Source organism: Pithys albifrons, chromosome 5 (assembly GCF_047495875.1).
Source record: "Pithys albifrons albifrons isolate INPA30051 chromosome 5, PitAlb_v1, whole genome shotgun sequence".
Lineage (NCBI taxonomy): Eukaryota > Metazoa > Chordata > Aves > Passeriformes > Thamnophilidae > Pithys > Pithys albifrons.
The window spans coordinates 52313383-52330127 of NC_092462.1; the positions used below are offsets into that span (position 1 = coordinate 52313383).

The 16745-nt window shown below is 38.9% G+C and overlaps 2 protein-coding genes across 7 annotated transcripts in view; both read right to left on the bottom strand.

Annotated features, from left to right (window-relative positions):
• The window catches only part of WDR19 (WD repeat domain 19), a 42559-nt gene extending 35725 nt beyond the window's left edge, over window positions 1-6834 (bottom strand). Inside the window, exons 1-5 of one of the 2 annotated variants that reach the window (XM_071556625.1) lie at window positions 6800-6834; window positions 5176-5267; window positions 5028-5093; window positions 2152-2277; window positions 348-463 (exon numbers count right to left, since the gene is read on the bottom strand). In XM_071556625.1, coding sequence (XP_071412726.1) covers window positions 348-463; window positions 2152-2277; window positions 5028-5093; window positions 5176-5267; window positions 6800-6805 — 406 coding nt within the window. In that variant the 5' untranslated portion in view covers window positions 6806-6834. Of the gene's footprint in view, window positions 1-347; window positions 464-2151; window positions 2278-5027; window positions 5094-5175; window positions 5268-6799 lie in introns of those variants that run through there. The other variant, XM_071556626.1, reaches the window with a different exon arrangement.
• Window positions 6835-7190: 356 nt separating this feature from the next.
• The window catches only part of KLHL5 (kelch like family member 5), a 60776-nt gene continuing 51221 nt past the window's right edge, over window positions 7191-16745 (bottom strand). For all 5 annotated transcript variants that reach the window (XM_071556631.1, XM_071556630.1, XM_071556629.1 and 2 more), the window contains 5 exons: window positions 15873-16097; window positions 15416-15578; window positions 12091-12303; window positions 10737-10908; window positions 7191-8697 (listed from right to left, as the gene is read on the bottom strand). In XM_071556631.1, coding sequence (XP_071412732.1) covers window positions 8641-8697; window positions 10737-10908; window positions 12091-12303; window positions 15416-15578; window positions 15873-16097 — 830 coding nt within the window. In that variant the 3' untranslated portion in view covers window positions 7191-8640. The remainder of the gene's footprint in view (window positions 8698-10736; window positions 10909-12090; window positions 12304-15415; window positions 15579-15872; window positions 16098-16745) is intronic.

Here is a 16745-nt window from a genome sequence, read left to right on the forward strand (position 1 = left end):
ACATAAAGTCTTTGCAAAACAGATAACACAAGTTTCCCATGAGGCAGTGTCAGGTATGTATATGTATGTGTGTATGTGTGTGTATGTGTATGTATGTGTATGTATACATATAGGTGTGTGTATATATACATATATGTATATGTGTGTGTGTGTATATGTGTGTATGTATATGTGTATATGTATGTATATATAAATACTTTGCTAAGTAAAACAAACCAGACAGTGCAAGTTGAGTACAAGCACACTTTTTTACTAGCATGTCCATACAGAGAACTAAAAAGGAATCTAAGTATATCAGCAAAATTATATTTTCACATGAGTAAGATTAGTTTCAAGCCAATGCATACCAAGAACAGAAATCTTGCGAGAAGTCTGATGGTTATATATAAGCAAGTTTCCCTTTGTTGTTCCAACAGCAAGTAAAGTTCCAACTCGAGACCATAACAAGAAAGACATTGCATCCCTAAAATAAAGACAATTTTTACTTTGTATTGTAAAGATTGTTTTCATGTGCTCACATATGAAAATATTTTGCATATTTGTTTTGAAGTTCCATGAAATCCAACAGACCAAGCAGAATTTTTAAATTAAGCAAATGTTGTCTAACAGTGTCAGAAATAATTAAATATGCACAAAATAGTAAAAGTAATAAAAAGTTGTATGAGGTGATGTAATATGACTTGTACAAACAGAAACAAACAACTGTTGATGTCTGCAAACATCAACAGACTTTGATGGGTAATTTGGCCAAATACACAGCTTTAAAAAACACTCAAAGATACCACGAAAGTATGTAAAACTTTCCAGTCACTTCTTGTATTTTTTTGTACTTCAACTCAAAAGTGAATAGATCTAGTTCCAGTCAATGTAATAAATTAGAAAGATTCATTTTACCTTGAAGTTTCATATACAGCAAGGCCTGTTTTGATGTATATTTAAGGCTACACAGATAGGTACTATACATCATGTTAAAAGAAATACAACTCTTAACAAAAAAAAATCAATAACTTTCTAATTAGTGCAATCCCTCCCATCTTTTTAAATTTTACTGTAAGAATGCAATAGCAATTTGAAACAAATTGCAATAGCAATTTGAATTCAAATGCAATAGCAATTTGAACAAACTTCCAATATATATTTGCATATGAGGGGTTTTGTTTGTTCTCTAATTTCAAAAAGGGGAGGATTATCACACTCTTTATATATCTTAGTGCTTATTCTGCTTGAGTAATAACACTGTGACAAAAGAAGGATTAAGGACTCGCACTGATATATACTGTTCTAGCAAGACCACCTCCAGTAAGTAATTTACCTCTGATATTAGACAGAAGGAACTACAATCACTGCAGACTCCATTCTGCTAAGTAACCTTCTACATTCCTTTTAGCAAGTTACACTTCCCCTCCCAGTATTTGTTCACACATGAAAAGGAGGTATAATATGGTCTATTCATTCACACATTATGACATATAAATACATCTTAACAAACATAGGACAGATTTGTTTCCACTCTCTTTCCTACAGACAGAACATTTATGTAGAATGCAAGAACTTAGTGGAATAGATTCAAAGAAGCCAAAAGTTTAATTGTCAAACCAAGCTTATTTATTAACACAGTGCTTGATTGTTATGCAGACCTCAAAGAGTTTAAAATCTGTGGCCAAAATCAGAAAGATAAGGCTTTGGACCTCAGAGTAGAATCACCTTAGGTATCAACTCCCATTCTAAACCAGTCTGCTTTGTGAATCCCCTAACAAATGTAAGAAGAAAAAATCCTAGCACCACTGAAATAACCACCCTTACTTTAAGCTCCCTTTAACCAGTGTGACATACTTAGGAGGAAGTGCAGTCAGTGCAGATAAATAAACCCATCCTTGTTGCTAACACAAAGTGGAAACATTGAAGAGAAGCTCCCTAGAGTCCTTAGCACTGCTGCCACTCAAAAAAGAAACAAAACCCCCATAAACCCTAAAATCTCTACTCACAACAAACACTTCAAAAATAACAAATCATATAAAGAGTAATTTAGCAACGAATTGGAGCATATTCATTTAACAGTATATGTACCATGAAGACTCCAATAAAAAATCCTCCACATCAACAAGTCACAGTGGTCCCAGTCTTTCAATACACATTAAAAAAATTTCTTACCTCATGCCACTGTCCACTTGGCTTGTTTTGTTTGTGATGGCGTCCCACAGAAATATGGCGCTAGATTTCTCTGTGATTATTGCTAAAGTATCTCCATCCTTGTCCCAGTCCATAGCAACACAGTTACTGAAGAAGAGAAAAATCACTAATAATGTTAAAATGTATTTGTAAGTGCACAGAAACAGACAGAACTATGTATCTGAAGACCCTGTGCTTCCTTTTCCCTTCCACACAAACCCACAACAGGTTGCAGATTTATCTGTGAACTGCACTTTTATAGCAGCCACACCATTACTCAAATCTCACCGAAATGACAGAGGCTGAAGAGAAGGTCACAAAAGAGAGACCACCAGCTTCTAGTACTTGAAATAGCCACTTTGATTTTCAAGAGACAGTGAAAATCCCCTGTAAGGTTCACTAGAGGCTATTCAGAGTCAAGATTATTTTTCTCATAGTTCAACAAGCCTAATGAACTTGGACAGGAAACCTTATGCAGAAGCAGGAAAAACCTCTACTTGCAAATAGTTCCTATAATGAAGAGGAGAGCAGACTTGCACCCAAGTCTGTAGTGAATTGAAAACAGTGTTGTTCACAACATGTGTTTAAAGCACCATATGGCGCACCAAGAAATGATGCCATCTGACACCTCCCTTTCCAGATAAACAAGTTGAAAGTTTCAGGTTAAAAAGTATCTCTACGAAAAATTTCACTCTCACTACCATTCAATGAAAACTCCTACTGCAGGCAGTTGCAAAAGTGTCCTACTGAAAGACATCCTGCTATAAACTAATCTAGTAAGCCTTCAGTTCCAGGTTCTCCTATCTTTCTTTTTAAAACCTCAGCAGTTTATTCCAGAGAATAAGTATGCTATTCCTTAAACACACTCATGAATACCTAACACTCAATCAGAATATCCTGAGCAGGAACAAAGACGAGAAAGAAAAAAAATAGAGGAACACGCACATTGGCAAATAGGAAACAACCAACATAATGGTAAGAGGCACGTAACATCAATAAGTATAGCAGAGAATACTTGGAATTCTGAGCTCCACTCTTATGTAAGGAGAGGTCCACCAGTTAATTGCAGTTGGTTAACAGTTAATCAACAAATAAAAAAGCAAAGCTTGGCCTGAGGCGAGAACCTCCATTTCTGTTTAAACTGTGTATCATAAAAATGGAAATTTATTCTAATAGTAGTAATTAGAGGGAATTTATTCTTCAATCACTGCAAAACAATACTGGAAACAATACTTCAAAATAAGTACCTAGCATAGCTAGAAGATTGCCTCAAAAAGTCAACAGTATTCAATCTACCATAAGCAGATTTAATTATTTCAACAAGCCTTTAGAAGATATGGTTATTATACAAGTTTATTCTACTCTTTACCTTGCTGAGAGAACCTGACACTATTATAAAACTGGTTTTGATGTTATATATTTCCCTCAAGGAGTCACATCTGTCCATTGATAAGGTGGTGCTATCAGCATCCATCAGTAAGGCAGACACCCCTTTAGAGCACCCTCACCAATCCACAGACAGCAGAGGATTCCCAGCCCAACATCAGCTCTTCTCACAAGGTCACCTCTGATTTCACAGTTTTCCTCACTTTTGGCAGTTTTCTGGAGGGAATGAGCATTTAACATACATTGTGCAAAATACAGCACAGAATGAGCTGGGCTATGGATATTTCCAAGCAAAAGAGACTGACACAGCCAGCCCACATTATGAAAGGCACCTGACCCAAACAGCGCAATGTGATGGTCAGTGAGATACAAGTGAGTCTGGTGAAGACAATGAGAACTGCATTTCTTGGTTTGGCGCATTGTGGCAACCACTGTGAACTGCAAAAACTGGATTTCTAGACTTCTCAGGGAGCTAAGTGATATGACACAGTGATGTGTAAGTGAAGTTCTGGAAATTAAACTTAGACTCTAGACCAGAGGCTGCATATTTAAAGCCTCAGTGGGAGTTTCACCTTGACTAAAGGCTCCACTTTCATCAAAATTAACCAGGTTTTTAGAAATAAAATAAAAATTCAGAAATTGCGGTGATCACTAAAAGCAGGTAAAATACTAAGAAGAAATAAATGTGCAGCACACAAATGAAAATTATTGCTACATCAGGTAGTCATGATGCCCAATAAAAGTGTATTTATTGAGCAAAATGCTATGACGACCCAATGTCACACTGTTATCACCTAGGGAGGTTTCCTCTGGGTCATATCTAGCCAATTTCTATGGTCTGACTGCCTTTTAAGAAGTTAGATGCACCTTTCAAAGTATCTGACTTTTTAAATTTCATCTGAAAAAATGCCAGTTTGTACACTTCAACACCACTCTCTGATATGAACTAAAATGTGATAAGCAGGGAAAAAATGAGACTCACTTCAGAAGTCCCCTCTCAATCCAAAGCAAAAATGCCAACACATCCATTATGCCTGTGATACAAGCAAAAGCACTAAACCAAAAGGGCATTTTTCCTCAGTAATGTAACGATAACGAATTGTTAGAAAGTCAACAGTTGCAAGAATGCAGTTGCAATCAGCGTGATCAGGATGCATTGATATAACCTGATTATTATCCTTCCTAATAAGGGAAGTATTTTTCTAACATTTGAATGACATAGATTGAGTTTATTACTAATAAGGACTGCTTTGGGTAGGAGAATGTATTTTTGGCTGTCCTTGATAGCTTACTATGAGTGCAGCTTTTACTACCTCAAATTCCACACATGTTCAGTTTGTCTTCTTTTTCAGGTATGTTCATCAGAGATGGTATCTTGTCCTACAGAGTTCTCACATTGTCTAAGTACCTCACCAGAAAAGAAGCATTTTTAAAGAAACCAACACCTAATTTAAACCCATCTTAGTACCTACCCTGGTAGGCTGATTTCATTTCTCTTCTGACCATGACGATCAAAAATTTTCACAGCACGATCACCTCTAAAAAACATTAACATACAGAGTAAATCCCTTCTTTAGCAGTGATTTCCATGGACAATGCAATAAATACTTGCAATCTTACCCTGTTACAGCAAGGAAATTTCCTAAAGCTTTCTGCCAAGCAAACTGCACCGGGGAACCAGACCAAGCTTTTTCATACAAACTGAATACTTGCTGGGGGAAAGAAAAACAGGGAAATTACACATCTTAAAATCATAAGCATATAAGAGTCTGACAGCACCCTAACACATTAGCAATCGAGTATGTGGAGATAAAAAAACTGAAACCAATACAAACAGAACTTCTGTATGATTCTAATGCACCAAAGTACCAAAATTCCACATAAAAAAAATCTTTTAGTTTGTACGGAAAAAATTGAAGTTTCTGGCACTGCGCATCTGCACTGAGAACTGTGACTCTACCACAACTACAGTTTTTTCTCTTAGTTACAGGAATAAAAAACTGAATGAGACTCTTCCCTTCTAATTCAAAGACCAGAATGTTACCTGTTTTCTAAATTTCATGGAAAAGTCTGGGACCAGAAATCATCCTTAGTTGTAAAACACAGAAGGATCAACATTTAATCTTTTAAAGATAGCTAACCAATTTGTTACACTGAACTGTTGGGTCTGAAAAGCTCTGACCTTAAAGCTACCGACTGTAAAAAGAGATTCTTACTTCTGAGAAAGTTTCTGAAGTTCCTTTCCCTTTCATAATACCTGCACAGATTTTTCAGTAACTTGGGTGTAAGATAAAGCCCACAAATTTGTTTCATACCTTGCTATCATGACTTATACCTCTCCCACATCATCAGATAAACATAAACACATGGTGTCCAATAAATGCCTGGCAGGCTTGCTCAAGTCTTTGCCAAAAGTTCTTATCCCTTCTTTTTTCTTCACACTGAATTTGCATTTTACTCACAAAAAGTGCAAGAATACAACCACCACATACCACAAGCACAAACAACATTTGACATGTTTGATTTTGAAAAAAACTAATAAAATCTAAGTCCGGAGGAGGGCCACCAAGGTGATTAGAAGGATGGAGCATCTCTCCTATGAGGAAAGGCTGAGAGAATTGGAATTGTTCAGCCTGGAGAAGAGAAGGCTTCGGGGTGACCTAATTGAGCCTTCCAGTACCTGAAGGGAACCTACAGGAAAGATGGACAGAGACTACTTAAAAGGGCATGCAGCCATAGGACAAGGGGGAATGGCTTCAAGCTGAAAGAGAGTAGGTTTTCACCAGGCATGAGGACGCAGTTCTTGCTGTGAGTGTGGTGAGGCACTGGAACGAGCTGCCCAGGGAGGCTGTGGATGCCCCTTCCGTGCAAGTGTCCAAGTCCAGGCTGGCCGGGGCTTGGAGGAAAGCGGTGTAAGAGGGCGGTGTCCCTGACCACGGCAGGGGCGTTGAAACTAGACGAGCTATAAGCTCCCTTCCAACTTAAGACATTCTATGCGAAATAAAACAAACGGGAGTGCAGGCAAGCACGTCAGGCCCCGTTTGTGGACTGCCGGCACTTCCCAGCGCTCCTCTCTCCGCTCCAGCACTGCCGGCCCGCCCCGCGGATCGGACCCCGCGACCTCCGCCCCGGGCCGGCGGTACCTCGGGTCGGCGGTACCTCGGGCCGGCGGTGCCCGAAGCCAGCAGGGCCCGAGACCGGCAGAGCCGGAGACCCCCCCGGTTCCGCGGCCGCACAGACCCACCTTCATGGCGTCCCCCGCGCCCGGCCCAGCGCCCGCCCCGCGCATGCGCTGCCCGCGCACAGCGCCGCGGTCGCCCCGGAGACGGAGGGCGCAGAGGCAGAGCCCGGCCCGGCCCGGCCCGGCGGGCGGAGCTGCCCGGCCCAGCACGGCCCCCGAGCGGAGCTGCCCGGCCCAGCACGGCCCCGGGCGGAGCTCCCCGGCCCAGCACGGCCCCCGGCGGAGCTCCCCGGCCCAGCACGGCCCCCGGGCCCAGCCCCAGAGCCGGAGCTCCCCCAGGCCGTGGCCCGCGGCCACAGGAGTGGGCAGGACGGAGAGGAACCCGGGGGTTTTCAGAGTGCAGGCACACGGAGTTTGGCTCTAATCTACGGAATAAAGACACACAGCAACAACGCCTCTTGAGATCAGCTGTATTCCAGCTGCGAAACTTCCATCGCAGTCTCACCGATTTCTCTCAAAACAATAAATAGTTCGCCGAGAGCGTTAAAACACACGTTTAAAATTACAAATGTACAAAGGACGTTGTGTATCGGACACTTCAAACTTTAAAAAAACCCAAAACATTCAATGAGTTCACATCTTCCCCTTTTTCACACGCGGTGCTTTTGGGAAACGTAAGGGACAAGGCACGGAAAAGCAAATACAAAACGGCTCCTCCCGAGAACATTGAGACCATTCAAAGCAATTTGGTGTAACAGCATAGGGCTCGAGAACGGCAAATTATAACGTATCTGAAAACAGGTAATTGTTAAATATGTAGCTAATTTGATAGAGTGCTGCGAGGCACATTGCGCTCCTGCATGACGCTGAACGTGCCTCAATTGTGGCACTTGAACATCTTGCAGCATTCGGCCATTCACCTTTTTAAATAACCTTACTGGAAAGACAGACAATTTCTTCATCTTATAAAATTATACATTACAAAATAGTGCAAAGCCTCATGTAAAAATGTAATTAGTCTAGATGTAATGGAATGCTTAAAAAGTTCCAAAGTGCAAATACTAAACTTAAATTGGTTAAATGTTAATCACACTTTAGAATTCTTCCACTAACTCATACAAATAGCAAAGTAAACATAAGAACCAAAGTAGAGAAAAAGGTATGATGTTCTGCATCTCATGTAAAAACTTTGAAAATGCAAGAAGTACACTGCATGTCAAAAATACCTGCCAGAAATTATTAAATAGCAGGTTTCTGTTAGCATAATAAGACAATATTTAAAATAAGGCTTCGGTTAAATAAAAAGTTTGCTGAACTAGGAATGATGATAAAAAGTGCAAAAGATTCACTAAATACACAACTTCATTTCCAAGGCAGTCATTACACCTGCCATTTACAATAGTTTGCATTGGTTTGTCAGCCTGCATTGTAATCACTCATACCTATAGCCAAATGTGGTTATTATAGGCAAATTAAATAGATGGGGTCCAATCCTCTAACCCAGATATAGACCCAATTATGTCAAAGTATATCCATTTACAGCATCGTTCCTCTGCAGGTTTGAGGAAATCAAAGTCCTGGATGCATAACATTTGATTATTATAGTGAGTTCACTCTTTTTCTTCAGGCTTCCTGAACAGAAGTCCTCTGCTGACAACTGGCAGGTTGCAGCTGATTTTCTCACAAATAAAACTCTTGTAACATAGGAGTAACAAAGATAATGTTTTAAAAAGTGCTTAATATTGGTCCATGAGAAGAACACGTTCATATCAGCTTCAGACGAAACACTTTGCTGTGGTTGGTATCCTGCACCTGGTGTTCAGTGGTGCACTGGTAGTTTGCTTGAGGAAAAAGGAATCATCTGAGTCTATGCAGGAGAATGTCACCTTCAGAGAGAAAATAATTTACAGTTTTACAGTCACGACACACGCTCCAGCTCTTCCTAAGCACAGTGGGGCAACCTGTAAGCAAACAAAAAACAAACCAACCATCCGTGAGATAAATGCAGTCAGCTTTAGGTAATTTTCCCCCCTAACTGTAGAGCTGCAGTAGAGTTACAATATCACCCATACTTTGTTAACGTGACTTACAAATTGGTCCAAAATTGGATACAAACTCATAGAAAAGGTAAAGATATTTTATATGATAGAGTGAAACATCTGAAAGCAATAGCAAGTCCCAAGAACATCAAGCAGTTCCTACTGAGAATTTCAATTATTCAGTATCACAGGAAAAAGAAACCTTTGCTACAGTACAAACTGGACACCTGAGCTAAACAGTCTGACAACTGAGCACTGGTTGGCAAAACGATGCTTTTCTCACAAACAGTAAATGCCAAAAATGACAGGGGCAGCCTCTCCTTTTTACTTGAATATTTGATAAAATTCTGTTAGGAGTTCTTGAAATGAGAATAATTTCCCAGTCTTTACTCTTTAATTGCAAACAGAAGTCACTTCTGACAAGATCCTCTTCTGCTGAGATTCTGCTGGACTTGAACAGAGGATGGTATTTTCTAATGCTCCCCTTGGCTTCCCCTTTTAACCTTCAGTGTATTGGACTGTGTGTCAATAGCACACCAACTGGTACAGAGATCATCTGTAGACAAAAAAGGTTGTTTATGCCAACTCTCCTATTTCTTTATTTCTCAGGAACAACAGACTTATCCTGAGCTGTCTATGGTTCTGGCAAACTTCAGCTGAGAAAATTCCACTACTCTCTTCTGAGCTGTGTGCAGATGAAGCAGTGGCAGACTGCTGACTTAAGAGAGAAGGAGGTACACAAACATTTCCAAAACCCTCTAGGAAAGGTTCAGAACTGTCCTATATACTGAGGCCATGGCATTCAGTGAGATACAGAGGGTCAAGGCTAAGGATACAAAGGTACATACAGATGGTCACCACCTACACAACACATGAGATTCATGTAGGTGCAATGGTGAGAAGCACAGTTTCTGTCCTCTGGTGCACCAGTTTTTTTTCTTTAGTGGGACAAACAATACCATGGATTATCATTACCAGAAGCAATACCAGTAAAGGCCCCAAGCTCTGATGAGCCTCCTTCATGACTTGGATTTTGAGACCTTGCAGCAGTGTGAAGTGGAGGGAAATGGACAGCTGAGTTTTCCATGTTAAGAGATTTTGACTGACAGCAATTTAGTTCTCTTTTTGAATTAAGAATTTGGGGTTATTATTGGGATAGCATATTCAGGTGCTCAGAATTCATTCAACTGCCTAAATACTGGTGTCTCACACTATTCCAGATGACCTTGGGCATTCATCCTCGTCTGCAACTGGACTTCAGGAGAGCCTTGGCCTCCTGCAGATTCTGTGCTGTATCTCCCAGCCTTTTGTTGGTGTAGAAGCCTTAGGGTATCTCAAATGGCATTAGATACCAAAGGACAGCCTGCTCAGGATGTCCTTGTGTGTGCTCTTCCCACAGAGAGTCACATTCCTGGAGCTATATAAAAGTAACCAAGCTTTGAACTGACAGTAATGCTTTCTGATTGTGAACTGAATAACTGTATTTTTCTAAAGCTGCAAAAAGAAAAATGAGAAAAGGCTTTCTGAAAGTTGTTCACACTGTACATTGCATTCACATTAGGAAGGGATCCTTTATGAAAAGATGACCAAAACCTTGAAGAAATCAATAAACTTGTTGAGAGACACATTGGTACTAAAACTAATCTACCTTTATCATTGATCTTCAGAACAGGAAGTCATGTAAAAAAAGCTCTTTATGACAGTTTGAGGAACATGTCAATACACTTTATTAAAAGTAGCTGAAATTTTCTTGCCAGAAAGAAGGGCGGTTTATTAGAAGTTAACAACTGTCTATTCAAGGTAAGTGATCTCAAGATGGTACACAAACGAAAAAAAGAGAGACTCAAAACAGACTAGTAAGAAAGCACTTTTTAGAGGAGTATTTGAATTCTCCTTGTAAAAACAGGCACACTTGAAATAACAAGATTAATAGTAGTTTATAGTCTGATCAGAAACCATACCTGTGTCCATTCATTTGTCTGGGGATCGTAAGACTCCACTGTATTAAGGTATGTTTGACCATCATATCCTCCAACAGCATACAACTTGTCACCAAGAAGACATACTCCCACTGCATCTCTGCTAATGCTCATAGAGGCCACAGCAGTCCACATATCTGTCTTGGGATCATACCTAAAAGATAATTTCTGTTAGCTCTAAAACTGTTGCCAAAATTCCAGAGGAAAAATGTACTGGAATTGATGCTGTCAAGGTAGTAGAAAGCAGGACAGTACAGATTTGGTGTTAATTTCAAAGGACTTTTCCCACTCAAATTCCCTTCCTTTGAAACTGTTTCTTTAGTCATCTGGTAACAGTACTAGCCAGGTATCTACTTTTTGCTGCTTTCCACGTATTTATATAGACATATACATACAGCTGCTCAGACTTAATTTAGTGTATCACTGCACAAACAGTCCTGCTGTTACACCGTAGTAGAGTAAGTGCTTGCTTTTAAAGTGGTAACTACTATATGTCAAAGCACAGGCTGTTAAAATTGTGCATGGTACTAGAGAGTTACTTGCCATGAAAGATTACAATTTTCAATAATATCACCCCCAAAACAGTTTGAGAAAATTCTGGGGGAAATGCAAAACCCTTAGGACAATTTACAACACTTTATGAATCAGAAACATCAGCACAGTAAACAGCAGATAGTTTAATGAAAAACTATAAATGTGGTTCTAGAACAGCATCAACAGTCTTTACAAGTCAAACTGAGAACTACATAGGAGGGTTCATTATGTACTTATATCAAGGAATATGTTTTAACTTGACTAAAAGAGATAATGTTAAGATTACAGAAGAACTGATGTAATCACAGAGCTCTGAAGGGCTCTAAAGAACTAAAGACCTTGGCTAAGAGGTCATCCTAAGATCATCCTTGCAAGCAAGTTTAGAAGACACTAGTCTTAATTTTTTTGCATGAAGAGCATAGATGTAATGAACTCTAACAATTTTACCTGCTGTTCTCTAGTCAAAGTATTACAGAAATGCATTCAAACATGATTGTTACAGAAAAACACTACCTGAAGCACATATGCAAATAGAAGAGGGTGATTAATAAGCTACATCTATAAATTACTTTTCAATTTATAATTTATAAACCATTTTATTTGTTTGGGAAAAACAACTTTCATTGCAAATATAATAGTAAACAAATATTCAGAAGCTTAGTGTGGTCATATAGAACTGGTAATTTTTTTAAGGAACGAGTTCCATGAAGTTGATGGTCCACTTACAGCTCTTTCCATAAATCATTCCACAGACCAGCACTATCAGAATCACATAGCAGGATATGCCTTCAACGGGTATTACCTTTCTACACAGTCTGACAGCCTGGATGTTAAGTTTGATGCTGGGGCATCATGACCACCTATTGCATACAAGAACCCATTCCAGGTGGTTACACCTACACCACCTCTTCTTTTTGACATCTGAGCACAGACAGTCCATTTGTTTGTATGAGGATCAAAACACTCTACTGACTTAAGACAAGAACTTCCATCTCGACCACCAACTGCATAAAGCCTACAAAGTAAAAAAAGAAAAAGTAAATAAATGTCTGAATAAGATAGTTTCTAGGGAAATATGAAGGATTTCAAAAGTTTGTTAAAAAGGGAAGTTTAGAAGGAGACTTTAAAGTTTCAATAGACTGTTCTGTTGCAAAAACTCAGGTAGGAATTTGCTCTAATCTTTTCCTATTTTAATGTGCAATACATAATAACAATAATTTACAGAAAATTGATTATCTTAGACAGCATTTATGTCTCAACGTATGCCTATAGCTAACCATTTCAAAATTACTTATGTGACTTGACAGACAAAGGCCATTTCTAGCAGGGTCAGAAGGAAGGACAAATTCAGTAGTGGACCTGTGCATGCACCAACTCTGCCCTGCCCCATCTTAGGCATTTGAGTTCTTCTGGACCTGGGCTTTAGTTCATGAATGACAGCAAGTTAAGTCTCTCACACCCACTAGGTGGCCCAATTCGCTCAGTCCTAGCAGAAAGTTTTCTAGCATTTGGTACTAACAAAGGATTTCAACTTTTTAGAAGTGTAATAATAAAAAAAAATTAGTTTAGGAGCACTCATTCACTGATGAATCTTTAAAACTAGTCAAATAATCAAACTTGATACAGAATTTATGCACAAAGTTTATGAGCAATGCAAGCATAGAAGCAGACAGCACTATTATTTGGAACAGCAGGAACACAGAAGCCATTCTAAAAGGAAGTAATGCATCAGAAGTAAAACCCTGTAAGAGGGCTCACCTGAAATAACATTAATGAAATTCTTTCAGAGCTTGAGGCACATTATAGTATGGTTAAATAATAAAATAAACATTAAATCCCTCCTTCCTGTACACAGTGAGCATTCCACTCATTCTTGGACTTGTTCCAGATCTCAGAGAACCCTTTATAGGTGCATTTCACCTGTATCAATTTACCAGGAGACTAGGCTTCCAAAATAAACTTAAAAACATAGGTGTGAAAAGCTTTTCGCTACCTGACAATATTCAAATACCTCAAGGGAGATGCATCAAATAGCACATAAGCAGGAAGTAAAAATTTGCGGACAACAGAGTGCAAATATTCTGCCCCAACCACAACACTACTCAGTAAATCAGTTGCTTCGTCTACTAAGGTATTTCTGTAGAACAGTAATCCTCCATTTGAGAGGATAAGAACTATGACCCCATTTTGATGACAAGTTGACAAGCTTGCTCCTCTCTCCACCCCCAAAGCAGGGGCACCTCTTTGGTAAGAACTGCACCTTCAGCTACATTGGAGCACAGCCAGATGAAACTAAGCTTAATTAAGGATGAAGTGAAAACTGAATTTGTCAATTTAACTTCAATTGCTAACTTAGCTTAGTTAATCACTGGCTAGCCTTAGTATATTCAGTGCTGATGCAGCAAGTGCATTTATCAATAGCAATTCCAAATTTGTATTTCTGTTGCTTCAATAAACCCCACTATTTGTGGATCCGTGACCATGGAAGTTATTGAAAGTGACCAGACTTACAGTGCTGAACTGATAATAAACAAAAATTCAGCCCAGCCTCACCCAGCCCCTCTGCTCTCTGAGGACTAGCTGGGGTGCAAGGCTGGGTATTTTCTGCCAAATTTCACACTCTAATGCAACAAGCTCTCAGAACTAGAAAGATCTTGCCATGCTGGAGCAAGTCCAGCTGGTGGTCATGAAGATGATGAGGGAGCTAGAACACATGACATAGGAGGACAGCCTGAGAGAGCTGCCTTTGTACAGTCTTAAGAATTCTTGAGACAGCTAAGGAGGCATCTTACTGCTGTCTTCAACCACTTAATGGGATGTTACATAGGACACATCATTCTTAGAGTTATGCAGAGAAGGGAGGAAGAATGAACGACAAGTTCATATGTGAGAAATTTCAACTGAATATTAATTAGAAAAAAAATATTCAGTACAACAGTGGTCAAACATCAGAACAAGCTGCCTGAAGAGGCTGTTGAATCTCCATCCTTGGAGATATTCAAAACTCGTATGACCTGAGTTACCTCAATTAACTTTGAAACTAGATTCAACTTTAAGGTTGGTCCTACTTTGAGTTGGTGTTGGATCAGATCACTCCAGAGGTCCCTTCCAATCCAAATTATTCTACAATTCTGTCATTCCAACTGATTTTTATTTTCAGAAGAGCTTGATTAAAGTACACTTATATTTTGGGATGCCACAGAACAACTACAATTAGCCCAAAGGAAAATCATGAAAATCACTCAAAAGTCTAGGAATCGGGGCCTACAAATATAGACAGAAGGAGCTGGAGTTAGTCAGTCATGATGACAGAATACTCAGAGTATAGATGTCTGTAAATACAAAAGACTTTTGCAAGTAGGAAAGAAAAGATGCATCCTCAATGTTCACTTTGGGTAATACAAACAACAATAATATAAATCAGCAAAAGGCATTTAAGACTTGACAAATTTCCAAGATGTATTAAAGATTAAGCAGATATCTTAGGGAAGGTACAGAAACTATACCACTGGAGGTTAAGAACAAGATCACTGTGGCTATGAGCATTTTAGATATAATTGATTCAGCTTTGGGGGAGCAGGAACTCCTTGAGGTCCGTTCCAGCCATTTCCTGTGGCTGCATCACAAAACAACCTAGTTGTCTAAAATGATTTGAATTAAGAATTAGTCATATTTTCACTGAAAAAAAACTGTACAGATTTCAGATACCACTCCAGGTTAGATTCATTTTGCTAGAGCTTACTGTTCTGAGTTAATACAATATAATGAGTACCCCTCCATTACTTTACAATAATTTTGGAAGCTATATGTTCAAACTGCCACAGTCAGAGGAAGTCACTGGAGTCTCAGTGAATGAGAGCAACCATTTGCTCCTTTCAGTATGAAGATTGTAACTATTTATTAGCCCACAGAGATGGGACTCATGTGATACCATGGGGCGCTGTGATTCTGTGGAGAATCTTGCTTGACCCAACACAGGATCTTTTCTGTGAATGAAGAAACTTTTTTCTTAATGCTAACCACAAGTATCTATCAAGAGAAATTATTAAAAGCCATTTAGAATGGTCCTGTAATTACATTAAAATAATGAGATTTTAAATTTGAAAATGGAAGTTGCCTTCACATACTTTCCATTTAATATTGCCACACCAACAGTGCTCCTTGGAGTTGACATACTGGCGACGAAATTCCACTGACGAGCCTGTGGATCCCATCTTTCCACTGTATTCAGGTAGCTCCAACCATCATGTCCTCCTACAGCATACATGGGACCTTCCAATACAGCTACTCCTAAAAAACAGATATGAAACCCAATCACTTCTGGATAAGGGGAATAAAGATGACAACTTCCTAGTAACAGTCCAGTATGCACTACAAAATATTTAAAAAAGAAAAGAAGAAAGAAATTTCCTTTTGGTAGCCAATGCTGAATATAATCTGAAAGAGAAAAACACTCAATAAGCAGTTTGCATTAAAACAGAATTTCCACCCCCCCTACACTTAATTTTTGAATGTTTTTTTTGACCAATCCTAAAACACGAACTTTTAAAAATATGCTTTCAGCCTTTACAGAACTGTACACACCAAGACCGTGACGATGAGTGGACATAGGTGGCATCACACTCCAAGTTTTTGATCTAGGATTGTAGCACTCCACAGTATTCAATGTTTTCAGTCCATCTCTGCCACCAACAACATACAATTTATCATCTAAGACTGCAACTCCAAACTGTAATCTTCGTCCATTCATGTTTGCAACTGGAGTCCATGTATTGGTACGAAGTTCATACTTTTCAATGCTTGTAGCTCCTAGATGACAATATATGCAAGTTATATATGAAAAAAAGGTCTGAATTATTAGGGTAATTTTTATTTCAGCAATATGCTGATCCCACAAGAAGACAGCATGATATCCTGCAGCATGTTCTTAACTCTATGTAGTCTTTTTTGACTTCCTCAGCAATTAACTGCATTATTATAAAGAAGGACTTTCTCAGTGCTTTTCAAGACAAAAAGGAGGTTTTTTAACTGCTTTGCAGAGTAAAGCCTTTAGAAATAAAAATATTAGAATATAAAACAAACTTTGTGAAATGCAATTATATATTGAAATCTACTGTTTTGTAATATTGGACAAAAAAGCTGAAGGTATGTGACATGAAGTACTCAAAGTGCTAACTTTAAAACAAGGAATTAGAGAAAACACTTTCTTTACTGTAACTTTTCTAATTTGCCAGATCCCTTCTAACTACCAATAAACAGTATGGAAGTGTCTATGAAAAAGATAAACCAAGTAGCTGTGACAGAACTATTTAAAAAGCTTTTTTTCTTTTGTTTTAAAGCACGTGCGGGTCACCTTTGTGCCCTAAAGTAAACAATAAAAATGCGGAGGAAAAAGGACACCATGCACCAGACCAATGTGAGCAAGTGAATGCCATTTATTACACACTGCACACGGTT